Raw genomic sequence first — 27,765 nt, 5'->3', positions numbered from 1 at the left:
GAAGACTAGATATAACTGCTGGTGAGAATGCTCTTCTTCCTCCACTTTGCTCCTCTACAAATGATCAAAAAAATAGGTTTATCTCTAAATCCAGTTAAATATGATTTTAATAGCAAGGATCTTTAAGTTATAACATATCTATACACACATTTATACACAATATAATATAATATAATATATATATATATATACATACATGCGTAGGTGTAAGTGTATCAGTCATTTTGATAGCAAGACAAAGGGGTTACAATGCAAGAAGGGAGTGTGGAATCAAATCGGGGATTATTGAAGGAATGAAGTGTGCAGAACCGAAAATTTGGCCTTCTCCAATCTTTACACTTTTTGGTTCTTTCATGTCCAAGCCTCTGTGACTTACTACATTGCTTTGGAGGAAAAACTCAGCCCCTTGAGACCAGCCTAGGGAGGAGGCTTATTAGCTTACTTTCTTCTTCAGCTAGACACGTCCTCAGACCTGAAGTAAGGTGTTCCGGAGTTCAAATCCTGCTTCAGACACTCACTAGGTTCATCACCTTGGGGAAGATATTTGATCTCACTGAGCCTCAGTTGCTTAAGCTGTTAAATGGAGTAAATAATAGGCCCATAGGGTTGTTGTGAGGATCAAATGAGATAATAAGTGTAAAATGCTTAGTTAGCTCAGTGCCTGGCTATATAAACAGCCAGGCACTATATACATGTTGTCTATTATTATTAGAGATAGTCCTATTGCTGCCCCCCATCCCTGATTGTTGCCTGTAATGGCGAAAGGGCTTGTGCACCCCGGAGAGGGCTACTCAAGATGGACAGGTGGTGGAGATGACAGATTACTCAGTCTCTCTGCCAAGAAAACCCTAAATGGGGTCACAAAGAGCAGGATAGGCTTGAAAGTGACTGAAAGGTGGAAGAGGGATTAGGTAAATTCAGCTGGGTCAGAGGGCGGGAACAGGAACAACAGGTATAAGTTGTAGAGACTAGTTTGCCTCCCAATCGGAAATCCTTTTGAATGAGGCAGGCTGAGGCGTGGAGGTGGAGTTCTTCTGAGGCTGCTGTGGGTTGTTTTCAGATGGAGAAGGGGATGATGTAGTTTCATTCATTCATGGACCATCCATCCATCCATCCACCCGCCCCCCACCGGCCCATCCATCCGCCCCTCCCCCCATCCATCCCTCCATCCAGTAGCATTTGCTAAGCACTCTTTACGTTCTGTACACAAAAAGCAAAGCTCTTTCTTTCAAGGAACGATCAGTCTAGGGAAAATGTGTGACAACACATCAGGAGTAGCTAGGTGCCCTAGCCTTTGGGGGGGTGTACAGGGCAGGTGAAACGTTCCTGGTCAGCAAAGTGCGGGGGGGGGGGGGAGGGAGGGAAAGAGGGGGAGCAGGAGGGAGGAGGGAAGTCCTCCCCTTTCCCCTCCCCCTCCCGCTAAGCCCGGGCGGAGCCGAAGCGATCCCACTCCTGTCCACAGCGCGCCACCCTCTGGCCAACACCGCAGGGCCCCGCGCCACCGAGTGTTCTGTGCCCTCGGAGGACACGGGCTGCCCAGACCCTGGCATCTCTGGCACCGCGCCCTGCAGGCGCGGGCAGGCATCGCGGGGCATTGTGGGTAAGTGCTTTAAAAGATGTCCCCGCGCGCCTAGTTGGCCAGGAGCAGTCCAGTTCGGCTCCTGTCACCGCCATGCCACTGTCGCTCACCAAGCGCGGTCTAGTGCTGCTGATGCGGACCGTCGGCTTCTTCATTGGACTCGTCGGCTACGTGGCGCGAGCCTTCGAGTCCCCCCGGTGCCCCCGCAGCTCCCGGATCGCTCAGCCCACAAGCGAACCCCTGCTGCTGCTTTCTGGGGTGCAGCTGGCCAGACTCATCCGCCGGAGGAAGGTGAGGGGGGCGAGGCAGTGGGAGAACAGGGGGGACAGGAGGGGGCGCCGCGCGCCTCTAGTGCTCGATCCCCGGCAGGCAGCTCCGACCTTTGGGGGGCTGCTGCGTGAGGCTGGCCGCCGGGCCGCAAAGCGGCCTGGGAGTTGTAGTTTTTGGCCCTCGGGCGAGCCGGCCCCTTAGATGCCCCGAGCCCACTCTGCGGGACCCCATCGCCTCCCACTGTCACCTGGACTTCTTCCGCTTTGGAGCCTGCTCTTCAGGGGAGCGGTTCTTGACTTCCTGGGCCTCGGCTCTCTGTCCAGCTCCTTCCCCTCCCCCTCCCCATTCAAGTCATCTCTTTCCCTGGCCTTTTCTCCATGTTGAAGGACTCCTGATTTGGGTCTTTTTTTAATGGAATTTTATTTTTCCAAATACAAACTAAGATAGTTTTCAGCATTCCTCTTAGGAAAATCTTGTGTTCAAATTTTTCTGTCCTCCCCTGCACAGCAAGCAATCCGATCTAGAATAAACCTGTGCAATTCTTTTAATCATATTTCCATATTCATCATGCTTCCCCCCCCCAAATTATGATCCTTAGGTCTTGAGGGCTGAAAGTGGCCATAGCATTTGCTTCCTTTTCCTTAACAAAAGGGGAAACCGAGGCCTGATGAGAAGCAGAACTGAGGCCAGAAGCTAGGCTTTCACAGTCCAAAAGCTTGGCTGCCATCGATGACCATCTCAGCCAGGCTCCCCCAGTGCAGCTAAAAACCTTAATGGAGAAGCAGAAGGTACACAGTGTAATGGGCCTAGAACGAGTAGCCCGGGAGAGGCACCGGGCGCCAAGGGCGTAAGGACCCGCTGCGTGAGGAAGTGCTCGGGTCTCACTAAATGGTTAGCAAAAGTAGACTTCAGAGTCAGCCAGGCGCCCCAGTGGTTGGAGCACCTGGTCTGGAGTCCGTCCAGCCTTGGCATTTGGCCATGTGACCCCAGGACTCCACCTGTTTTCCTTCACCCACTGCCAAAGGAAAGGCCAAACCATGCCAGTGTGCTTGCCGAGAATGCCCCGTGGCCGGCCCTAGAGCGGCATGGTCCACGGAGTCCCGGCCGGGCACAAGTGAACAACAAAACATGGATCTGAAGATTTTCCTAAAGTCATTGTCCCAAGAGCTGGAAGGGACCCCCTCCCCCCCAAACAAGACCTCTCATTTCAGCAAATGGGAAAACCAAAGCCTGGGGATCTTGCATAAGATGCAGCCAGCAGGGTCAGGACCCCTTTCCTTTCTCTGGGATCTCCACTGCACTCTTGGAGCCCCCAGCTCTCCTAACATCTGAGGATGTAGGTTGAGTCCACTGTCATCCCACGGCTCCCAAGGAAACCAGAAAAGGACTTGGAAAGAAGAGCAGGAGGATGATTACTGCCTTGCTAATTATCAAAGTCTGGTTCCCCTCTGGAAAATCTCTCAATGGGCTCCTACTTGGGCCTCAGGTCGGATGTGTGCTTGTCTGGAGCGGGCCACGGGGACGAAGGCGAAGGAGCGTCCCTTTCTGTCCTCCAGTTTGGTGGGCTGGGATGACAATGGTTATTCTTTGTAGTCTGTGGTAGAAAAAAGAAGAAGGATGCAGTGGCGGTTTCCAGTAAGTTCTGGAAGGAAACAGAACAAAGCCCCCATGGACTGAGTCTCTTCCTTCTAATATATTGAGTGAAATATGCTGAGAAGGCTCAGAAAACTCAGTCAGACTGTGAGGCTTCCTCGAGGGCCTTCTCCACTTCCGTTCCTAGGACCTGAAAGCGCGCCTTTCTCTGAGCAGACACCTAATGACTTAGTGGAATTCAACAAACTGACAGGAATTGGATCTTCCGGCCCCTAAGATGCTGCCACTGCTGGGAGCTGTCCAGTTTCCTGGCTTCTCCGTGTTTTATAGACAAGTCATTTCCCAGTTTCCTCCTCTTCCGGATAATGAGATTGCACTACACCATTTCTGAGCTCCTTTTCCACTCTGTGATTCCGTGGCCCAGCTGTACCCTTTGTGGCTTAATTTCTGGAGCTTCTTGGGAGCATGACCCAAATCCCTCAAGTAATCCTGATCCCCCTCCTTGTTTCCACATTAACGACACAGCTTGTGTCCATTTTGCACTGATTCACTTTCTGATCATCAGCATCATGCCCTATCAAAAGGGAGACCCTCGAAGCTCCTGGTGAAGCAAGCCAGAAGCAACTGGAGGAGGCGTGACTTGGAGCCAGTTTCATGGAGTGGCTGATGCTGCAGCCCAGTCTGTGGAACTTCTGTTGGGTTCCATCACTAAGGGTAGTTCCTCCTAAACTTGGGGGTCTTCGTATTTTCCTGCCTTTGGGCACAGAGGCCGGCATCTGTGTTACTTAAATGACACAGAAGTATTAACTCTTACTATGACAGGAACCTGCCGCTTTCTGCTCACTGAGAACAGCCCAAAGTGGGTGGCTCATCACCTTTGGGCATGTCCTGGGCCCCTTTGGTTGTCAGTCTGATGAAATGTAGGGACCGTTCCTCAGAATCACATTTTTGAGTACATGAAATGCCAACTGAAGTCCAGTTACCAAAATGTAAAAGATCAAAAAGCTCCCAGGGCCCGGGCGAAGAACCCCTGATGGAAAAATAAGCAATGGTGGAGATCAGGGAAGGTTGGATATGATGGATGGCTTTATGACGATCACTGAGCCTAGACTTGGGAGGGACACCCTTTCCCCAAATGTCCTCATTTTTGGTAACAAGAAAACCAAGGTCCACAGATCTTGCATAAGATCACATAAGAGTGGCCACAATTCCTTTCCCCTCTCTCTGTGCCAGTTACTCTGTGTTCCATTCTTCTACCACTCACCTGTCCTGTGTAAGAACTTTAAAGAATACATCTCTCAGAAGAGAGCAGAGCAGGGAGCCAGCCCTTTCTTACAGCTTTCCTTGTCAGAGAGCTTCAGTGGGAAGCCTGACATCCATCTCATTGTGTAGAGAATCAGGAAACATCTAATCCCTTCCCCATCCACTGGCTCTCTGCCCTCTTCACTACTTGAGATCCAAGTTCTCTTCCTCCTTCTCTGAATGGTAATCTTTTTCTCTCCATCCCCCAAACACAAAATTCCTCTAGGTTCAGTCTTTGGCTCTCTCTTCCTCCTTTTACTCTCTCCATCCTTTCATTCTTTCAGTATTTCTCAGGGCTCTACTGTGGGCTAGGTATGGTGCTGACCATAACTTCCTGGCACCACTGTTGGGGTGGGAGAGATGGCTGGAGTTGGGCATGTGGTGGTCAGGAGGAGATTGGAGACCTCCCCCGGGGGAGTGATAGTGAGCAGCTCCCTGAGCCTCGGGGGTGGCCACTGTTTCCTGATGACTCTCAGAGAGGCATCTGCTGGAATTCCATTCTCAAGTAAGATGACTCGATTTACTTTGTTGTCTGCTTCTCGTCCCTCTCAGCAGACGCTGTTGACCAGCTTTCTGGCTGCTTTCCCTGCCTCCCCATCTCTACCCTCTCTACTCCACCCTACAGTACCACAGTGCAAATCTTCCTAAATCCTCTCTCTCATGCTATTATTCACCTACCTCATTAAGGACTCTCCACTGCCTTCGGAATATAGGTCAGATCCCCTCAAATGCAGCAGGCAAGTCGGCCTAGCTGAGCCACGCAGGAATAGACAGGAGGCCGGGCGTCCCGGGCAGTTTACCACCTGCACCACCTCTGTCCGCCAGTCCCAAAGGCAACATCCCAGCCCGCTGGGAAGGTCCGTGTTCCCCACTTGCCCTGCTTCCTAGCTCAGCCCCTGAAGCCATCATCCCAAGAATCACTTTCTGTCCATTTGAGACCTGGCCTTGCATCAAGTGACTGTCCATCACATGAGTGCGGCTCCATCACTGGGAATGTCATTTAAGATGATTTGTGACCATTTGCTCCATCTACCCCAAGAACCCCCAGGCCTTTCCAACTTGCAGCTGAAACTTGCTGCACATGCCGTCTTTTCCATTAGAATGTGAGCTCCTGGAGAACACGGGAACTGTCTGTTCTGGGGGTTTTAAAAATTTGTTTTCCCAGAGTACGTAAGCAGGTAGTGGCTTCCTCTACCTGCAGTGAGCTTTCCTCCTATCGTGGTTGATCTCCTTTCTGCATTATGATACTAACAGTCTACTTTATATGATGGTGATTGGGTCCTATTTCTCTATGCACTAGATGGGAAGTTGATTTAGAACAAGGATTATATGTCTTAATCCTTCTGGTGTCCTTCCCTATGCCTATTCTTCCTCACACACTGCCTTGTTCAAGGTAAGTGCACCAGAGATATTCATCCATGCCATATTGATTCGCTAATTAATTCAAATACATTCATTAATCAAATATTAATTCATTAAGTAATTGAAATAATATTCATTAATGGCATCATTGAAGTCTTTGCCAATGTGCATTGCTACTTGCTTCTTAAAGTGGAATTTTCTTTTTAATTTTGCAGGTGAAGTGTATAGATGTCATCAACACATATATTGCCCGAATAAAGGAAGTGAACCCAATGATCAACGCCATTGTCAAGGATCGGTGAGTCAGAGTCCACGACTGGCTTTTGTAGTTATTCATAAGCGGGCAAGAATTTACTGCCAGGGAGAGGGAACGGCAATTCTTTCCAACGTTTGCCATCTCTTTTAGTGAGAATGATTAGGAAACAACACTTCCCACCTCCATGTCTCTTGGGGAAAAGGCTGCTACCTGTGGGGTTCTGGGTGCTTTAGTTTCATTGTTCATGGTGGCTCCCTTTTGATCGGTGGTCTTCAGCAACATTTGATAGCATAGCTGATGGCTAGAAAAATGCCATGGCAAGCTGGAGGCAGGAGGCAAGCCTACTAGGAAGGGAACACAGCTTGCCCACCTTGGACTCCTTTCCACTAAATACCCCTTATATTAGCAAACTTCCTTTGGACTGTCTTTCTGTGACTCCTAAGTTGCAGGTGACCTCAGTGATAATTTCGTGATGAAAAATCCAATTGGTTCTCACCAGAGTAGAGTATTTCCACTCCTTGACTGAAGACATGTGTACCAAGATACTGAAAAACCCTGATTGCAAGCAATTGAATTGGACCCATTGTGCTACCAGGGAAGTAACGACTTCTTTGGGGTAGCAGTCTAGTTCAGATACAATAAATGTCCTTTTGCCTACCACTTTCCATATTTTTATGCTTTTCTCTTAAATAAGAGTTTTTGTTCTTCCTCCTTAGATTTGAAGCAGCTCAGCAAGAAGCTTTGGATGTAGATAGAAGGCTGTTGGAGGAACAAGAAGATGAAGCAACACTAGAAAAAAAATGGCCCTTCTTGGGGGTCCCTTTGACTGTCAAGGAAGCTTTTGAATTGCATGGTAGCCTCTCTCTCTCTCTCTCTCTCTCTCTCTCTCTCTGTTTCTTTGTCTCTCCATCTCTCCTTGCCTCCCTTCCCCCCTGTCCCTCTGTCTCTCTCTGTCACTCCATCTCTGTCTCTGTTTCTCTCTTTTTGCTGAGACAGTTGGGGTTCAGTGACTTGTACAGTATCGCACAGCTGGGAAGAACTTGGTTGCTGAGGCTGGGTTTGAAGTTAGGTTCTCCTGACTCCAAGCCCAGTGGCTGATCCACTCTTCCATCTAGTTGCCTTATCCTTTATTTCTCTCAAGGGGTATTGGGACTGACCTGAGAGGTGATATGTCTTTTCCTGGTCCTCAGGCAGAAAGGACGAACCTTTGTCCAGTGCCTACTATGCGCCAGGCATTATGACTGGTGAATGGCATACAAGGCACTTTGGATAGGCGGGGCCTAGAAATGGAGGAATCAGGGCAGGAGTCAGCTCTGTAGGAAAGCCATCGTGAGGGGGTGTATACTATGCCTCCAATGCACTGACATGGCCAAAGAAGAGGAAGGTTCAGAGTTGCCCGTTCACTTAATGGCCTGGGTTCTGTTAGACTTCCTAGTTTATTTATTTATGTTCAATCAGGCTGTTCTGTTTTCTTTTAGGGCGCTGGGATCTTTAGGCTAACATAAATCTTTCTGTTGTTTCAATTAATCATAAAAATCAATCATATATCATGTGCGATTGCATCATGTATGGTGTTTATTAGTGAATTACCTGCTTGATCATCAATCTTTCTAATGTCTTCATCCTAAAAATTCATCACATATATACTATTAAATCATGTAGTATGTTAAATTTATTAGTAAATTACATGATTAATCATTCAGTTTCTTATTCATCATGTAATTATTAGGTTTATATTCTATTCATATAAATACAATAATAGAATAAAACAGAATAATATTCTATTAAGATGTTACATGAAATATGCATAATGTGATATTATTGTATATCGATATTGATTATAGCATGAAAACACAAACCCAAGATTCAAAGTCATCTTGTCCCACCTCTGTCCTAGGAATGCCCAATTCCTCCGGCCTGGTGAACCGTCGCAATGTCATCTCCCAAACGGATGCCGCAGTAGTGGCGTTGCTGAAGGAAGCTGGCGCTATTCCCCTTGGAGTGACCAATTGCAGCGAGCTTTGCATGTGGTATGAGTCTAGCAACAAGGTTTATGGCAGAACCAACAACCCCTATGATGTGCAGTGCATCGTAGGCGGTAGTTCAGGTGAGTTTCCTGTTTGAGGTCACGGGGAGGAACCAATGCGTGAAAGCTCTGTGGGGAAGTAAGGATCAATCAGTCAATCAATAACCACTCATCAAGTTGTGGCAGGCACAGGTCTAAGTGTTGGGGATACAAATGAGAAGCAGAAAGACATTCCCTGCCCCAAGGAGCTTGTGATCCACTGGAGCTGATGAATGGTCCTGACTGCCCAATTGTTCTGGCTGGTAGATAAAGCCATGGCTTCTTTAGGAAAATCTTTTCAAAACCAACCTAAATTTTGAGAAGAGATCACTGCAGGATAGTTATTTATTTATCTATAGTTATTTGTTTGTTTACCTGTCTAGGTATTTATTTATTTTTGCAAAAGCTTTCTAGCTTTGGGATGAGATTCAGGCAGGAAGTGTTAGCTCCCTATGGTATATCGGAGACTGTGGTTTCCTCTATTGAAAAAAAAAAATCGCTCTTATATTTTGTTATTACACTGCCTTCCTTTCTAACTTAATGTGATTATTCATTCTATTTTTTTATTCTGGCTTTAGCAAAGACAAAGATACATTTTCATATATAAAGTAGAACAAAAAGAGAGAATCATTTGTGAAAACTAGAATCTCTATTATCTTCATTTTGCTTTAAAAATGTGTCTAATCAATTCCGAGGGCAGCTAGGTCATGCAGTGGACAGAGCACTGGTGCTGGGGTCAAGAGCACCTGAGTACAAATCGGGCCTCAGAAACTTGACAATTACTAGCTGTGTCACCATGGACAAGTCACTTCACCCTGATTGCCTCACCAAAACCCCAAAAGCTCTGTAGATGATTAACCATGCTACTTTTTGTCTTTTAGTTTTTCAATTAATAAGCATTGATATATTAATTATTTCATTAATATAATAGATCATAGGATAGAATATAATATGTATAATACAATATATGGTGATGGTTAATATAATAATAACTATATAATAAATGCATACTTAATGACATCATTTAATTTAATAAATATAGTGCAAGATAAAAATAATATTATGACAGTATTAATTACACACAATTATAAAATAATATGGTTGATCATGTAACTTAATAATAACAAATTGGAAGCAATTATACGCTACCTATAATTCGAAAGTAACACAATAAAATGAATGATGCACTTTGTATATTATATAATTGTACTCTTATAATAATGTAATAATTGCTATGAATTTAATAATAAGTTCATAATTTTTTGCAATTGTTTACTTTAATGATTTTTAAATGAACTACAATAAATAATTTTATGATTAATCACATGATGTAATAATAAATTAGAAGCATAGTCAAGCTGATTACATATAATTATATAGGCTGATAAATAATTTTGTGAACAATCATGCAGTTTAACAATTTTTACATTACCAATGTAATGGCACATTTGATTATAATCATATATTACATATAATATGATAACTCAACTTTATCCTCTCATAAATATATAATTAATAAATGACAGTATAATTGATATGTAATCTGATTGTTCATATAATTATGTAAAAATGTATATAATTATATGTAATCCTATATCAATTATATAATAAACATTGCTACATAATTAACATGACCATAGTATATTATGTATATCATAAAACCATGCATTACAAATCATAAAGCATTGTAACATAATATAAATCTAACATGACAATCACACAATTGATAAGTAACTATGAGTAATCATGTAGTTTGTTAATAAATTAAATATAATACACAATTCAATTGTATATTATAAATGATTATTATAATATAACATATAAAACACTGTATATTATAATTACATGCTACAATAATATATATCCTAATTATCATGATAACCATATAATAAAAATATTATATAACTAATCATACAAACTTTATTATCATGTTATATACTTGATCATTAAATTGATTACATATTATAATAAACTTTATCATTAGTCATATAGTTTAACATAATTGTATAATTGATTATGATATGATAATTGTATACATAAGTATACAGTATGATGATTGCAATTAATGATTTAATTGTTGGTTAATAAATACTGCATAATTAATATATGAAATTAAATGGTGAATCAACTATATAACATAATGATGTTGATCACATATAATCATAATAATGCATATTTGCATAATTATGCATATAATTAATAATAATTTAATAATATCATACAATATATAATAATACAACACAATGCTACTATAATATAATCTATTACTTGCAATCAGTGCACATATGTAATCGACACAATATCATATAACATACATAATATATAAATATATATTATGTATAAAGTGACAATTATATAATAAGATGAAAATAATTATAATTATATAATTGTATGGATAATGCACAATTGAGTAGTAATGTATTTTAGATACAATATATTCAATATACTATATAATCGAATTGTACAATTGGTTATATAATTATATATATGATTATATCTAATCACATATAATTAATATGAATATATGCTTAATATGTTATTCTGTACATTGTGTAATGTGACAATTACATAATATAGTATAATATCATTTCCTTATAGGACAACAGTATTCCATCACAATCATATACCATAATTTGCTCAGCCATTCCCCAATTGATGGGCATCTCCTCAGTTTCCAATTCTTTGCTATTACAAAAAGAGCTGCTAGAAATATTTTTGTACATACCAGTCTTTTTCTTTTTCCTTTGATGATATTGGGATACAGATGTAGTGGTGGTATTGCTGGGTCAAAGATTATGCATAGTTGGATAGCCCTTTGAGCTAATCCAAATTATTCTCCAGAATGGTTAGACTAGTCCACAACTCCACCAACAATGGATTAGTATGCCAACTGTTTTACTTCTCCAGTATTCGCCATTGTCCTTTTCTAACATGTTAGCCGGTCTCACAATTGTGAGGTGGTACCTCTGAGTCATTTTATTTTGCATTTCTTTAATCGATAGTGATTTAGAGCATTTTTTCACCTGGTTATTGATGGCTTTAATTTCTTCCTCTGAAAATTGTCCGTTAATATCTCTTGACCATTTATCAATTGGGGAATGACTTTTATTTTTGTAGATTTGGCCCTCTCTAATTTAGAAATGAAACTTATCAGAGAAATTTCCTGCAAAGATTTTCCCCCAGTTTTCTGCTGCTCCTTGAATTTTAGCTGCATTCATTTTTTTTTTTTTTTTTTTGCATAGAAACATTTAAAATTTTATGTCATCCAGGTCATCCATTTTACTTCCTACAGAACTCTCCATCTCTTTGTTGTTCATTAATTTCTTCCATGCTCCCCTGTATATATTGATCTGTGCCTTATTTCTTGCCAAATGATTTCCATTTTTCCCAGCAGTTTTTGTCCAGTGAGGAGTTCTTTTCCCAGTGGCTGGGATTCATTGGTTTATCAAACACAAGGCTACTGCGCTAATTTGCTTCTGTACATTATGTCCCTAATTTGTTCCATTGATCAACATCCCTATTTCTTATCCAATACCAAATTGTTTCAATGATTACAGCTTTGTAGAATAGTCTGAGATTTGATATTGCTTAGGCTCCCTTCATCCTCATTTCCCCCCACTGTTTCCCTTGATATTCTTGACCTTCTGTTCTTTCAGATGAATTTTGTTATTATTTTTTCTCGATTTATAAAAGAATTCTTTGGTAGTTTGATTGGCATGGTACTAAATAAATAAATCTAAGCAGCATTGCCATTTTTATTATATTGGTTCATCCTATGCATTTCATTATCTTGGCCTGTTGTTGCATCTAATGGCTTTTTCTCAATCCTTATCCTGTTTGACTTTTCACTATAGCTTTCAGTTAACCACCCTCCTCTCCTTTATAATCTTTTCCCTCCTATATTGACATGTTTTTCTCCTGGTTTTCCTGGTTCTGTCTGAGCTCTCCCTAATCTGTGCTGGATCTTTTGTCTGGGTCACTTATGCTAACTATGGGCTTCCCCTAAGCTTTGTTGTGAAACCTTTTCTTTTCTCTCCTTAAAATACTTTTCTTGATGATTTCAGCAGCTCCTATGTATTCAACTCTCATCTTTATGCAGATGAAAATCCGATCTATTTGTCCAGTACCAACCTCTTTTCTCACCTCCATTCTTACATCAGCCACTGCCAACTAGATATTTTAAGTTCAACATAGGCAGACCTGAGCTCATTATCTTTTAAGCAGTTGCCAAGTCTTGTGGTTTTCTACCTTAGTAACAGCTCTCCAATATGGCCTCTTCCGATCCTACTTCCCCATGTTGGCATTTCATCACCTCACACTTTGATTAGTACCAGCTGATGATCTGCTGCCTCAAGTCTCTTCCCAATCCAATCCATCCTTCTTTCAGTCACCAAAGTGATCTTAAATCTCAGGGCTGATCTTGTTTCCTCCTACTTAATAACCTCCAGGAGCTCCAAAATCAAATATAAACTCCTCTGGTTTTTAAAGCCTTTACCATGGGATACCTGTCTTCTGAAACTCCTTACGCTTCCTTCCCTCCTCTGTACTCTGCATTTCAGTGACTCTGGCCTCCTTGCTGTTCATTCCACAAGACCCTTCATCTTCTGAATTTATCTAGCTTCTCTCAAGTCTCGGTTGAAGTTCTGTATTCTCAAAAAGCTTTTCCCCTTCCTCCTCAATCTTGGTTCCTCCCTGTAATGATTTCATCTTGTATTTGCCCTGTTTTGGTCGTATTTGCACATAGTGATTTGCATGTTATCTTCCACATTTGAGAGTGTGAGCTGTTTTTAAGTGTGCCTCTGTTTCTGTGGCACAGTAGGTGCTTGATAAATGCTTCATAAGTTGACTTGAGGCTTTGCTCAGAGCTGGTGTTGAGCTATTTTCTTCTGGGCTTATTTCCTGTGTGCCTTGGATTCTGTGATGGTTTTGTTTTTATGATTTTGGCTCTTTTGTTGCCTTTACTCATTTTCCAGGCTTACATCTTCTGTTATAGTCAGGTTTGGTGAATTCAGAAGTAATGATGGAGCCTCTTTTGATATTGATGTGTATTATCTAGAGTCTGGATGCCAATCACCGTTCTCTCCCGAGACCTTAGGAGTGGCACCAGCCAGCATGCCATGCTGCTGGAATGGGCAAGGTGTCAGCTGTGCCCTGATCACTGCCTTCCTGGTCCTGGCCCCCAGGCACAAAACCCTGGTTTGGGGTCAAGACAACATTGCTGCAGACTGCTGGCTTCCCTGCCTAAGCCTGCACCCATTCCCTGGTGATCAGAGGCTTTTGGCTGTGTTTTCATGGGGACTTAAGTACTTATTGTGAGGCAAGGAGCCCCCATGATGGAGAGAATACTAGGTCTAAAGTTAGGAAAACTCACCTTGGTGAGTGCGAATCCTACCTCAGACACTCTCTAGCTGTGTGACCACGGGCAGGTCACTTCACTCTATTTGCCTCAGTTTCCTCATCTGTCAAATGAGCCAGAGAAGGAAATGGCAAAACATTCCAGTCTCTCTGCCAAGAAAACTGCAGATGGGATTAGAAAAAGTTGAACACAACTGACAAATGACCAACAACAAAGTACTTATTGTAGTTCTCCCTTAGATTTTTTGATCCTTTTTAATTCTGTGCTCCCCAGTGCAAGAGGAAGAGTCATTTTCTCATCTGGGGACCAAGCTTGGTCACTATAATTTCATACTATCTCTTTCTATAACTACCTGCCACTCCTACCTGGGGCTCCCAGCATCTGTGGCTTGTGCAGTGGCCACACCCTCCCAGTAGACTAGCTAAATCAGGTTGGAGGTGACTGACTGATAGTCCTCAGACCTGTCAGTGAGGCTGGGGGTGCCTGCCCCAAGCGCATGGAGACTTCCCCTGGCAAAACAGTTTGTTCTGCTGGCTATGGAGATGGCTGACGAAGGTGCTGTGAAGCACTTAGAGCTTGATCAGACACCAGGGTTGCCCATACTGCATCCCATACTGCCCCTGGTGATCTTGACTTTTATCTTGCCATTGAACTTGGTGATATTGGCTATTATAGACTGGGAATCTAACAGTGCTACTGATCCTCAAGGAGTCTCCAGTACGGCCCCTACATCCTAGGAGAGTCCAGAAGGCATGAACACAAATGGATTTTTTGGAGTGGAAGGATTGGAGGGGAAATTTCATCCTTTTCTCTCTGTGGAATTATTTGTATTCCTCTTCTGAGGCCTATAGAGTATCCAACTTATGGCAGAGCAAGTGCATGGCTACCATTTTCTTTCTAACAAACAGAGGTGTTGCTCTCAATAGCATCTTGCCCAAACTTTTCCAAACATGTTTTTCCAGGAATAGGTCTGGAAATCTCCATGTATCTAGCCCAGGAGATCTTCCTCTGATGCTCTGCTTCCTGCTCACATTCTAGGCTCTTACCTAAAATCTTAACAATTTGGTTGAGTATCACTGGAGGGACCTTAGTCATCTTTGCCTTCTCTCTAGGACATGGACATGGCCTAGAGATGATCCCAGATAAATCCAAGAGATGAGAAGATGAGGATGACCACTCATATAAGTCTTTATTTAGTACAATGCACAAGATGGGGTGCTGCGGAATGTTTCAGGGGTTCTTGCTTTTCCACTACCAGGATTCAGTAGAAGGGCTTGTTTGTTTGCTTGAAGGTGTCTTTCTTGTGTTCTTAGGAGGTGAAGGCTGTGCCCTAGCTGCTGCCTGTTCAGTAATCGGTGTGGGTTCAGATATCGGTGGCAGCATCCGCATGCCAGCTTTTTTCAACGGCATCTTTGGACATAAGCCCACGTCAGGTAATGTTCATCTGGGGCCAGGAGCAGGGAGGGGGATGGAGGAAGAGATCCTTTGCTCTCCAGCAGGAGAACCCTGGTCATTAGGGAGATTATAGTCTCTTACACAGGGCTGGGGTTCCCATAGCTTCAAAATGTGCACAGGGTTTTGGGAATAGAAAGTCAAGTGCAATTGTAATTCTGGCAGGTCTCAGTTAGTTTTCAGTTTGAGTATATATGTGCTAAGCATGTCACAATTAAAGAGTACAGTTTTGATCTTTTGATATCTCAAAATTGAGCAATACAAATGGAAGGCACAGAAAATAGGATAAAAAATGGGATCCAGGAAGGAAAGGGAAAGAGATTTGTGTTACTTAGTATGGAAAAGAATGAAAAAGAATCACATCAGGAATATGGACAGTTGTTACAAGGAATAGATACTGACTGTCTGCTTCCACCAGAGAGTCAAGTTGGGAGAGTCCAGAATATTTGGGGCCAGCATGATCTTCTTTTGGTGTGGTGGTTAGCAGTCTGTTTTGCTTGGTGACCATGACGATAGAATCGCAGACCCTTGAAGTACTGAATAAAGATTTGAACACTGAGACAAATCTCCTCTTTAAAGAGAGGCTAGTTCTGTCCACAAAGAAAATCATTTTGTCTTTGACAAAAGCCCACCTATAGAGTCAGATGTCCCACTTGTAACCTCTGGTTAAGTCTGGCCAGAGGCACCCGGGGGCCCTCTCACTTCAGCTAAAGCCCGTGTTCTTGTTTGCACATCGAGTCTGTGATAGTGTGCCAGGTGGGCATCTAGAGGCTGCAGGTAGACTGTCCTTTAGACCTACTTTGCCCCTCACCACCTTACTCAGGGGACTTTTCTAGAAGTCACGTGGCTTTGGAGTACTGCTTCCTTCCAGCCAGGAGCTCAACAAGTGCCTTGCAGATGAATGAGTTTCACCTTATTGTAGAATACGTGGCTGGGAAGCAGCTGAAAGCCATCTTATTGTTTTGCTCTTCCTCCTATTTTGTAGACTTCCCTTTAGCCAGATCATCTCCCTCTTTCTCCCTCTGGTCTCACTTCAGCTACAGCTGGGGTGGCCGTGGTGGTCCCACACGTCCTTTACCTCTGCCACGAGACCCATGTGAGAAAGCTTGTGTGGACTTGGCTGGAGGTCAGAAGTGTGGGGCCCATTGGGCTCTTCCGGGCTAATCAACATGCCTGTGCTTTCAGGGGTGGTCTCCAATGAAGGCCAGTTTCCTGTGGCCATGGGAGCCCAGGAGGAGTTCCAGTGCACCGGCCCCATGTGTCGCTATGCCGAGGATCTGGAACCCATGCTGAGAGTCATGGCGGGACCTGGCCTCCATAAGTACCATCTTGACATTATCCTATGCCATGACTGTTGGATAGCATTTGAGTTTTCTTTAAATTCACAGTGCCTGGTGTTTTGACGGTCCTGGGAGGATGGTGGGATGTCATGGGTATGATTTGTGGGAACAATTGTCTTCCTTTTCCAAATGAGGAAACTGAGACTTCAAGAGATGCTGAGATCTGCCCATGGTCACTTGGCTAGGAATTGGTGGTGGTGGCGGCATTGGAGCCCAGCCCTCTCCTGAACCCAGCCTGATCCAGCTTCTTCCTGCTCCTCTTTTTCCTTCTCCAGACATTTGCCAGCTGCACAATAGCCTTTCTCCAGTGGGCACCTTGTTCCCCTTGAAGTGTGCCAGTGAAGGGAAGGAGCAGTAGAGTGCTGGGGTAGGGGTCAGGAAGACTTATCTCCCTGAGTTCAAATATAGCTGCAGATAATGACTAGCTGTGTGATCCTGGGCAAGTGTCTTGACCCCCTCTGCCTCAGTTTCCTCATCTGTAAAATGGGCTGCAGAAGCAATGGCTAAATTGCTCCACGATCTCTGCCAAGAGGGGTCAGGAAGAGTCAGACATGACTGGATCCTTCATTTAGAGGCAAGACAGCTCTGGAAGAACAGAAAGAGCCCACCAAGGGGGAGGTGTGGGCTGAGTCAGAGGTGGCTGAGTCCACAGGCCCTGGCTTTCGAACGGTGTGGGACACTACTCACATCTCCTTCCCCTCTGCATGAACCTGTTGGTTTTATGCAGAAGTGAGCCTCTTTGAGCCTCAGTTTCTTCTTCTGAAAAATAGACTTAATAATATGTAGAGTACCTACCTCCCAGGCTGGTTGTGAGGTTCAAAGGAGCTCGTGTATGAATGCGCTTTATTGTCATTCAGTCATCCAATTGTGCTTGGCTCTTTGTGACCCAGTGGACGTAGTATACCAATGCTGTTCATGGGTCTGTTTGTTTTGCCAACGATCCTGGAGTTTTTGTCATTCCTTCCCTTTAAATCAAAATGAAAAGGACACCCCAGCTAAAGTCCAAGGATCTCAGTTCAAGCCCCTCCCCCTGCCTCGTGCTACATGGATAGCTTTAGTTGGGTCTGTTAACCTCAACTTCCTCGTCTGAGAGGTCCCTGTTCACTCCAGAACTCAGATCCTGTGATCCTAAATACATATCTGCTATTAAATGAGATAGAGAAGCAGTATAGAAAAGTGATAGATTAACGAATCCGTGGGTGCACTGCTTGATCTTGACAACTGTGTTGTATTCTCACTTATACGTTCCCTATTCTGAAGCTGGCTCTTCAGTGAGATAGGACTTTTCCTCAGTGAAAGAGTTCAGGCAACTCTAATCCCACCTTGCCTCTAGTTCATGTGCCATCAGGGAGCGAGAAAAAAGTCCCAGATCTCTGACCCTAGCTGATTTTAGGCCAGTGGAATAAGAAGAGAGTTAGCATGCTTTTCTAGTCTGCATCTTTGTATGAGAAAGTCTTTTCAAAAAAACAAAAACCAAAAGTAGAACTTGTATGTTTGTATGTAATCCTCCCAACCTTTGTTGACAAATGATGTGACCAGATTGGCTCTGTAGAGGAGGTCCTGGAGTGGGGAGAGATGGCAGGCAATGAATTAGATCAGGAAGCTTTGGCACTAGGCCTGGGGCCAGTCTAAGAAAGTCTGAGCCAGAGGCATGGCCAGGAGAGTGGAAAGGAAGGAGATGCTCTTGGGGTGAGATTGTCCAAGTAGAAGATCAGGGGTGTGGCCACTGATTGGAGTTGGGGGGAGATGTCAAGCTTAGGTGGCTTTGGGTATGTGTTGCTTTCATCACTGTTTGCTCCTGTTAAGTCATCCCCCTACAATTGATCAAAACTAGAGGGGAACACCAGGCCCAAGCCATTTTAAATTTTATTCTTGCCCTCAAGGTCTTTTAATGATCTGATTTGCAGGGGCAGATTCATGTTGTCTTCTGCAAGCAGATCTTAGCTGCCCCTATCTTCTCTTAGCTCTCTGACTGAAGGTGCTGCCCTGCCCCTAAATCTCTCTTGTCTTTCTTTATTGGTGTACGCAGGAATAGAAATGTTTTGGAAGAAATCTCTCTAACTGAAGTTCAAAGATTCTGACAGTCTTGAGAAAAGTCTTTTAGAGCTCAGTACTTTAGGGAGGTAGAAGGAGGAGACAGAGCTAGCTATTTTCTTAATATCCCATTCCTTTTCTTTACCCTCAGGTTACAGCTGGATAAAAAGCTTCCAGTACAAAAAATAAAATTCTACTGGATGGAACATGATGGGGGCTCATTCCTTGTGTCCCGAGTGGACCAAGAATTGCTTCAGGCCCAGAAGAACGTAAGTGGGAGCAATATTGATTGATGATGGGCATCACGACATAATCGCCTTTTTTCCTTTCCTGACTGCTAGTTTAGAATACTGATGGTGAACATGTGAGTAGTATTGTCCGGAGCCAAGTTGAACTGTTTGGACGCCAGTGGTTTCATGTGATTATAGCAAAAGTTCTACCAGACTCACACTCCTACTTCAAGTAAAATAATTGGATGCATGTATGTGGTGGACAGAAGTCATGGGTTCATAGATTTCGAACTCAAAAGGACCTTAGAAGTCATCTAGTATAACTCCTCGTTTTACTTTTTGTTTTTGAAAATGTTTTATTGATGCCTCTTATCTTTATGCCTTCGTTGCAAATAGACATGAATAAAGGCATATCTAGGTAATTAGAGAATTATGAATTACTCATATAGACTGAGCCAAATAATAAAAATAATACTATCTACATAAATTACTTTTTCAGTGCCATACAAATGAAAAAAAAATATTGTATAGCTCTAGGAAAAAAAACAACCATTTCATCTGGAGGGACAAAATGAAAAGATTGGGAAGAGGGTGTCTGGCAGTACTTAATCTCAAACTGTACTACAAAGCCATAAAGGTCTAAACAATTTGGTATTGTTTGATCTATGGAATCCATTAGGTACACAATACATAGAAGTGTATGAGCAAAGTAAATATGGTGTTTGATAAACACAAAGATCCCAGCGTTTGGGGCACAAACTTACTATTCAAGAAAAATTTGGGGAAAACTTGCAGGAGTGAGAGAGAGAGAGAGAGAGAGAGAGAGAGAGAGAGAGAGAGAGAGAGAGAGAGAGAGAGAGAGAGACAGAGAGAGAGAGAGAGAGAGAGAGAGAGAGAGAGAGAGAGAGAGAGACAGAGAGAGAGAGAGAGAGAGAGAGAGAGAGAGAGAGAGAGAGAGAGAGAGAGAGAGTGTGTGTGTGTGTGTATGTGTGTGTTTAGCCAATTTTTACTTAGTTCTTTGTCGTAATTATAAAAGTTTCTATTCATATTTTGGTATGTATTGGACTTTCATCCTTCCTTTGCATTTCATGTCCAGTAGTGTGATTGCCATGATAAAAGGTCATGGTCAGTTTAGTAATTTTTCTTGAATAATTACAAATTGCAATCCCAGATAGTTAGGACCACTTATTTCATAGCTTCATTCAAAGTGGATCGGTGTGTTTGAGTTCCATAGCCCTTCCAATATTCTTAATTTTTAAATCTGTATTACTTTGTATATAGTTATGTAGAACTTCAGATTGCTTTCTTTACATCTGAAGCATGTTTTTCTGTGGTTGTAAATTTTATTTTGAAAGCAATTCATATTCTTTGACCACTAACACAATGTGTAAATTTTGTGTCAATTCCTTACATAGTTTGAAGTTGTTGTTCAGTCATTTTTCAGTTATGTCCAACTCTTCCTGACCCACAGGATTAATATGGAAATATGTTTTGAATGTTTACATATGTATAACCTATATCAAATTGTCTTCTCAGTGAGGGGGGAAGTGAAGGAAGGAGATTTGGGACTCAGAGTTAAAAAACCAAATGTTCAAATTTGTTTTTACATGTAATTGAAAAAGTGAAAGGTTAAATATATCTTTTAAAATGTATAAAAAATGACAAGCCAGATGATTTCATAAAAACCTGAGAAGACTTACATGAACTTCTGCAAAGTTAAGTGAGAAATACCAGGAGAATCTTGTACATTGTAACAGCAATATTATACAATCATCAACTCAGCAAAAATGATCCAAGACATGGAGTCTGAATGTAGATCAAAATATATTACTTTTCATATACTTCTTGTTTGGGGGGAGCTTGGGGGTCTGTTTTCTTTTATAACATAGCTAATTTAGAAATGTTTTACAAAGCTACACATGTTTAACTTCTATCAAATTTCCTTCTCAAAGAGGAGGGACAAGTGGGAAAGAATTTGGAATTCAAAATTTAAAAAAAGATAAATGTTAAAATTATTTTTACATGTCATTGGAAAACAATACATTTTTCCAAGAGCAGAGAAGTTTTTATTTCACCCTTCCTTTTTAAAATAATAGCTATTTATTTTCAAAATATATGCAAAAGATAGTTTTCAATATTCACCCTTGCAAAACCTTGTCTTCCAAATTTTTCTCCCTCTTTTTCTTCTTCCTCCCCTACATAGCAAGTAATTCAATGTATATTAAACATTTGTAATTCTTCTATGCATATTTACACATTTATCATGCTGCACAAGAAAAATCAGATCAAAAAAGGAAGAAAATGAGAAAGAAAACAAAAAGCAAACAACCACAGAAAGGTGAAAATGCTATCTTGTGATCCACATTTAGTTCCCACAGTCCTCTCTCTGGGTGCAGATGGCTCTGTCCAGCACAAGTCTGTTGGAATTGACCTGAATCACTTCATTGTTGAAAATAGACACGCCCATCAGAGTTGATCATCACATATTCTTGCTGTTGCTCTGTACAATGTTCTCTTGGTTCTACTCACTTTACTTAGCATCAGTTCATGTAAGCCTCTCCAGACTTTTCTGAAATTAGCCTACTGATCATTTCTTATAGAACAATAATTAAAATATGTTAAAAAATAAAATGCATAGGAGAGAATGGAAAGTTCAACAGGAAACATAGATCAGTGGAACTAGTTTGAAAGTAACATGCATGAAATGGAGATTCATGGTTTCCTATAAAATTCTCTTTTTGTGTTCTGTAAAACAATAGCTAAAAGCCAATGCCTTGCTTGAAGCATATAGAAACAATATGCTATTTTCTATCAGACTGTTTTCATTGTAAGTCTGAAACTTCCTCCCAAACTCCCGATTCTGGGTGTGGAATCCTGTAATGATTATGGATTATTTGGGGCTCTGTAAGAGCTGAAAAAAAGGGCTTCTATGCACAGCCAGGTCTGACTCAACATTCTTAATCTGGTAGTACTTCTATCATCTCTTTAGCGTGCAGCCAAAATGGTGTTAGCCATTCATCATTCAGGGAGAGTCGTTGGTTCCCTCTGGTAGGCTGAAAGATAAAAGTGAACTCCCCTTCTTGGATTCCTTGTTTGTGTTTTTTATAGGTTACTTCACTCACTTTGATATAGCCAAAACTTTCAGTTGATGAATTTGTTTTTGTTTTTATTTCTATTTGGTATTAGGTGGTGAAGCACCTGGAGACTGTGCTAGGTGCCTCAGTTCGGCATGTAAAACTGAGCCAAATGAAATACTCTTACCAGATCTGGGTCACTGTGATGTCGGCCAGGAACCACGATGGCACGGTATAGTATCCGGGGATTGTGGTATCATGATAGGCTTTGAAGATTGTGGGTTTTCTGTGGGACAGAAACGCTGAATTTTAATACTGCAATTTGTGTTTATGGTGACAGGAACTTTTCAGGATGGATGCTTCTTCCTTGATCATTTTTTTCATTCTACAAATCTATTTCTCTCTCTTGGCGAATTTTGTATTAACATGAAAAGGCAGCAAATTTCCTAATATTCCTTGTTATATGGTTTTCAGCTGGATCCCAGAGTCTTGCATTTGAACTCAGGTCCTCCTGACTCCAGGGCTGACACTACGTTCTCCATAGACTTTTTAAAAATTATTTAAACTTGAAAAGTATTTTGCTTCTGACCACTCTCTCCTCCTTTCCCCCAGTCTTTTCTCTTTTCTATCATCCCTACCACTTTCCTGTAGGGTAACATAGATTTCTGTACTTAATTGAGTATGTCCATTATTCTGTCTTTGAGACAATTCTGATGAGAGTAAGGTTAAATTACATTCTTCTTCACCTCTCCCTGTCTCCTCCACTATAAAAACTTTTAAAAATTTTCTCTCTTATGGGAGATAATTTATCCCATTATCCCTTTCCTTTTCCATTTCTCCCCGTACATTCCTCTCTCACACCTTAATTTTATTTTTTAAGATATCATCCCTTCATATTCAAGTCATACCTCTGCTCTTTGTCTATATCCATGTCTTCTAACTGCCCATTATTAGTAATACTCATTATTTATTATATTAATTAGCAATTATACTCATTGTTAGTAATGAAAAACATTTTAGAAATTACAAGTATCATCTTCTCATATAGGAATGTAAAATGTTTAACCTTATTAAGTCCTTTATGATTTCCCTTTCCTGTTGACCTTTTTATGCTTCTCTAGAATCTTATCTTTGAAAATCAGATTCTTCTATTCAGTTCTGGTCTTATCAAGAATGCTTGAAACTCCTCTTTTTTATTGCATGTCAGTTTTTATCCCTTAGGAATTAGACTCAGTTTTGCTGGACAGGTGATTTGGGGTTGTAGTCCTAGCTCCTTTGCCCTCTGGAATATCATATTCCAAGTTCTCTAATCCTTTAATGTAGAAGCTGCTAAATCTTATAATACCCTGATTGTGGTTCCATGATACTTGAATGGTTTCTTTCTGGCTGCTTGCAAAATTTTCTCTTTGACCTGGGAGCTTTGGAATTTGGCCATCATATTCCTGGAAGTTTTTTATTTTGGGATCTCTTTGAGGAGATAATCAGTGGATTCTTTTGATTTCTATTTTACCCTCTGGTTCTAGAATATCAAGGCAGTTTTCTTTGATGATTTCTTGAAATATGATGTCTAGGCTTTTTTTTTTAAATCATGACTTTCAGATAGTCCAATAATTTTAAAATCATCTCTCCTGGAACTATTTTCCAGGTCAGTTGTTTTTGCAGTGAGTCATTTCACATTGTGTTCTATTTTTTCATTCTTTTGGTTTTGTTTTGTTGTTTCTTGATTTCTCATAAAGTCCTTAGCTTCCAGTTGTTCAAGTTTACTTTTTAAGGAATTTTCTTCATTAAGCTTTTGTACCTCCTTTTCTATTTGGCCAATTCTACTTTTTAAGGAGTTCTTTTCTTCAGTGAATTTTTATGCCTCTTTTTCCTTTTGACCAATTCTTCTTTTTAAGGCACTCTTCTCTCCTCATTGGCTTTTTGTACCTCTTTTACTATTTGGCCTAATAGGTTTTTTAAGATGTTATTTTCTTCAGTATTTTGTGTCTCTTTTATCAAGCTATTTCATGTTTTTCATGATTTTTTTGCATCACCTTCAATCCTCTTCCCATTTCCCCTCTATCTCTCTTTCTTGCTTTTCAAAATCCCTTTTGAGCTTTTCCATCACCTGAGCCCGATTCTTATTTTTCTTGTTGGTGACTTTGGAGTTAGGAGATTTGGCTTTGTTATCTACTTGCTGTGTGTTCTGATCTTCTTTGTCAACATAGAAACTTTCTATGGTCAGAGTATTTTTTCTATTGTTAGTTCATTTTCCCAAACTATTGCTTGACTTTTAAAGTAGGATTTTGTTTCCAAGGTGGAGGGAGCACTGTCCCAAGTTTCAGGGATTTTGCACATCTGTTTTTAGAAATCCTTCTAGGGATGTAATTTTTCAACTCTTCAAGTGGTATGATCTAAAGAGAGCTGTGTTTACTCCTCTCCTGGCCTGGGCTCTGGTCTATGAGTGACCACGAGCACTCTTTCCTGCCCTGGAACGGTGAGCCGGGTCCCCGTTTCACTGTGACCGCAAGCTCTGGTGTGCAAGTGCTCCTCCTCACTCTGACTTGCCACCTGAGACTGTAACCTGGATCCAGATATGGGCAAAGCAAAGAGTCCTGCCTTAGTACTAATGGAGAGACCCCCTGCCATCTCCTTCTGAAAAGTTGTTTAGCCCCTTCCTGTCTGTGGGCTGAGAGCTCCAGAAACAGCTGTTCCCAAGACCCATTCCTGGTTTGCTGGGGCCCACTCTGTGCTGGTGTGGCCTGTGCCCCACTGTGCAGTAGACCTTTTCTTCTGACCTAAGTTGTCTTTCACTGGAAAATTATTTCACCCCATCATTTTATGGGTTCTGCTGCTCCAAGGATCGTTTTCTGTCATCATTTAAAGGTGTTCATTTCAATGTTTGGAGGAGAGCTCAGGAGAATTGTTGACTTTTTCCATCATCTTGGTTCTGCCCTGCTCTCCACAGACTTTTGGGAAGAGCAGCTGAGAAGATTACTCTGATCTATTTGCTTCAAAATATCATCAACACAAGTCTTCACCTATGTGTGTTTTATTTGACAAATTCCAGGAATCAGTGAAGTTCCAGGAACTGCTGGGAGATCATGGAAAGCCTGTGTGGCCCCTCTGGGAACTGGTGAAATGGATCCTTGGGATGTCAACACACACCATCCCTTCTATTGGTATATCAGCCAGCTTCTCTCATGGGGAAAGGGCAGCAAGAAGCATGAGCCAATTCTGAATCCCCAAATCCTTGCAAATTCATTTTGCACAGGATGGTTCCCATTCTGAATATGGCCCTCTGTGGCTAACAAATGGAAAGGTAGCCATCAGTCTGGGTTGTGTTGCCAAAAGTTACACCACAAAGTTTCTTCTTGTTGTTTTCTTTTGTGACTACAGTAAATGAGCCTGCAGGCAATATTTGAATTTTAGATTTGAATGTTAGATATGTTGTGTTCCAGGAGATTTAGGCTTGAAAAGCAGAGAGCTGCTGCTCTGCAGGGCTCTTCAGGCACCAGGAAGAGGCAACAGTTTAAGCAACCTGTGCCCTAAACTGATGCTCTATGAAAGCTTTTGGGGCAGAAGACCTTGCCTTTTTCTTTCCTGCTGATGAGAGATGAATGATCTCCTGGGTTGTGCCATAGATAGAGTAAGAAAGTTAAAAGCCTAGGAAGGAGAGCAAGCTCTCCTTCTTTAGGTGATGAATGTCTTTAAAAGACCTGGACAATTCCTTTGAGGGAAAGTAAGAGGACCAGAGACTATATATGGAAATACTTTCCCAAGCAGGGAGCATTACATGTGAGTATTCTTTCTAATTTCATATTGATTTTCATTGTTACCCCTAGGTCTGGGCCTGTTGGAATCCGTTCTCAAACATGACCCTCAGACCTATGCCAGGTTTGAAGAATTAAGGCAAGGCCTTCGGTCTGAGCTTGTAGGCATGCTGGGAAATGATGGGGTCTTCTTATACCCCTCCCATCCTCGAGTGGCTCCCAAGCACCATTTCCCTCTGACGAGGCCTTTCAACTTTGCTTACACAGGTGGGTTCCAGCTTGGAAAGAGATGAGATTGTCCACAACTCATCCTCAGAAGCATTAGGCTTGGGGGATTCAGAGGGGGCACACTGACTGTCTCACGAAGCCAAAGCCTGCCAGCTTACCTGTTGAGTGCCTCTATTCTTAACCATTCCATTTGAATTTTAATACAATTACGAAGCCCTTGAAGGCCTTAGATGTGTGTAGCCTGGAGAATCGGTTCGGTGGGGATGCTGTGCTCGTGCTTGAAAGATTGCCAAGTGGTGGGGGTTTCAATTTGTTCTGGTAGCTCCAGAAGACAGAACTAAGAACGGGGATGGAAGCAGCAGAGAGATAGATTTAGGCCAGATGTCAGGAAAAATTTCCTAATAACTAGTCACCCTAAGGTGGCGCTTTCAACTGCAGGGCTCCCCCTCCCTGCAGGTCTTCTGGCAGAGGCTGGACAAACACTCCCTGTAAGTGTTAGTATAATGTTCTCTTTTATGTATGGGTTAGACCATACTTAGGCTGCCAAAGTCCTTTCCCACACAATTGATGTAATCGCCAATGACTTTCTTGTAATTCATGCTTTACTCTATTTTGACAGTATTCCTGCCTTCTTAGTAATTTCCCAGAAAACTCTCAAGACTTCCCCACTTTTTGCCCTCCCCTGCACTAAACTGCTGCAGTGTCCACTTAATTAATTAAGGTCCTCTCCTCATCCTCAGTATATATATTGACCACAATGTTCTCAATGGATTGATACCATTTGTTTCTGTGAATACACATCTCTCCACTCCTCTTCCCAGCAAACCTTCCCTTATCACCAAACCAGATGGCATCTGCCCCTGCCTGGCAGCATCTACAGAACCTTAGCTCATCTCCTTTTTTCTCTTGCGCCAAGCATGGCTTCATCTCATGGGTCTCTCCGTTGGACCAGTTATCCTTGTCATACAGTAATCTTTTCAGCACCATTCATTTGGAGTGTTGGAAAAAGTAACAAAGTCAGCAGTGCCAAAATGAGATGATGTGTATACAGTTAATTCTGACCTTTCCTTTTGTGCTGACTTTGTGCTGAGAAAGTGAATAAAATAGCTACAGTTTTTGTGAAGAAAGAGGAATAAACGGATCTTAGAAAACAAGTGTGATTTTCAAAATGTTATTTTTTTTCTGTTGTCTTTAGGCATCTTCAATGCACTCGGCTTTCCTGTGACCCAGTGCCCACTTGGCCTGAACAGCAAGGGTCTTCCTCTGGGTATCCAGGTGGTGGCTGGCCCCTTCAATGATCACCTGACTCTGGCCGTGGCTCAGTACCTGGAGAAGAGTTTTGGTGGCTGGGTCTGTCCTGGAAAGTCCTAGAATTATCTTTCCAAAATTCAGATTGATCCTATTTGTGGGTAAACAAAGAGCTAAGAGGGATAACTAATATTCAACTAAAAAAGGATCATGTTAAGCTTTTAGAAATCAAACTAACAGATGAATCAAATTTCACAAGGATAGAGTCCAACGTCTGGATTCAAGAAATCAATGGCACAAGACAATGGATGGGGCAAGCATGGCTAGACAAGAATTCATGTGAAGAAGAGTTGGAGACTTTGGTGGATTGTAAGCGGGATCCCCATTATTACAACAGTTCACTAACATCAATTTTGTTCCTTTTGGACTCTGTCCTGGTTAATCTAGAGTTCTTTATTTCGTTCTGGCATCACATTTCAGGCAGGATGCAAATGAGCCTAAGTGGGGGGTATAAAGACACAGAGATCACCATAAAAGAGTGATTGAAGTTACGGGAACATTTGGCCTCTAATTGTAGCGCTACAATTCTGTCATTCTAAGGTTGTTAAGAAGCAGGCACTAGAA

The 27,765-nt window shown here is 42.0% G+C and overlaps 1 protein-coding gene across 1 annotated transcript; it reads left to right on the top strand.

Moving 5' to 3' along the window:
- The first annotated feature begins 1,452 nt into the window (after positions 1-1,452).
- FAAH2 (fatty acid amide hydrolase 2) lies at positions 1,453-27,552 on the top strand. The gene is made up of 11 exons (XM_074278135.1): positions 1,453-1,870; positions 6,322-6,404; positions 7,079-7,215; positions 8,260-8,469; positions 15,097-15,216; positions 16,421-16,556; positions 18,761-18,878; positions 22,026-22,145; positions 24,963-25,074; positions 25,738-25,932; positions 27,089-27,552. The coding sequence occupies exons 1-11, from the start codon at positions 1,673-1,675 to the stop codon at positions 27,262-27,264; spliced, it is 1,605 nt and encodes a 534-aa protein (XP_074134236.1). The 5' UTR covers positions 1,453-1,672; the 3' UTR covers positions 27,265-27,552.
- Positions 27,553-27,765: the final 213 nt, after the last annotated feature.

Source organism: Sminthopsis crassicaudata, chromosome X (assembly GCF_048593235.1).
Source record: "Sminthopsis crassicaudata isolate SCR6 chromosome X, ASM4859323v1, whole genome shotgun sequence".
Lineage (NCBI taxonomy): Eukaryota > Metazoa > Chordata > Mammalia > Dasyuromorphia > Dasyuridae > Sminthopsis > Sminthopsis crassicaudata.
The sequence above is the reverse complement of the archived record's forward strand: the minus strand, read 5'-3'. Positions and strand labels throughout refer to the sequence as shown.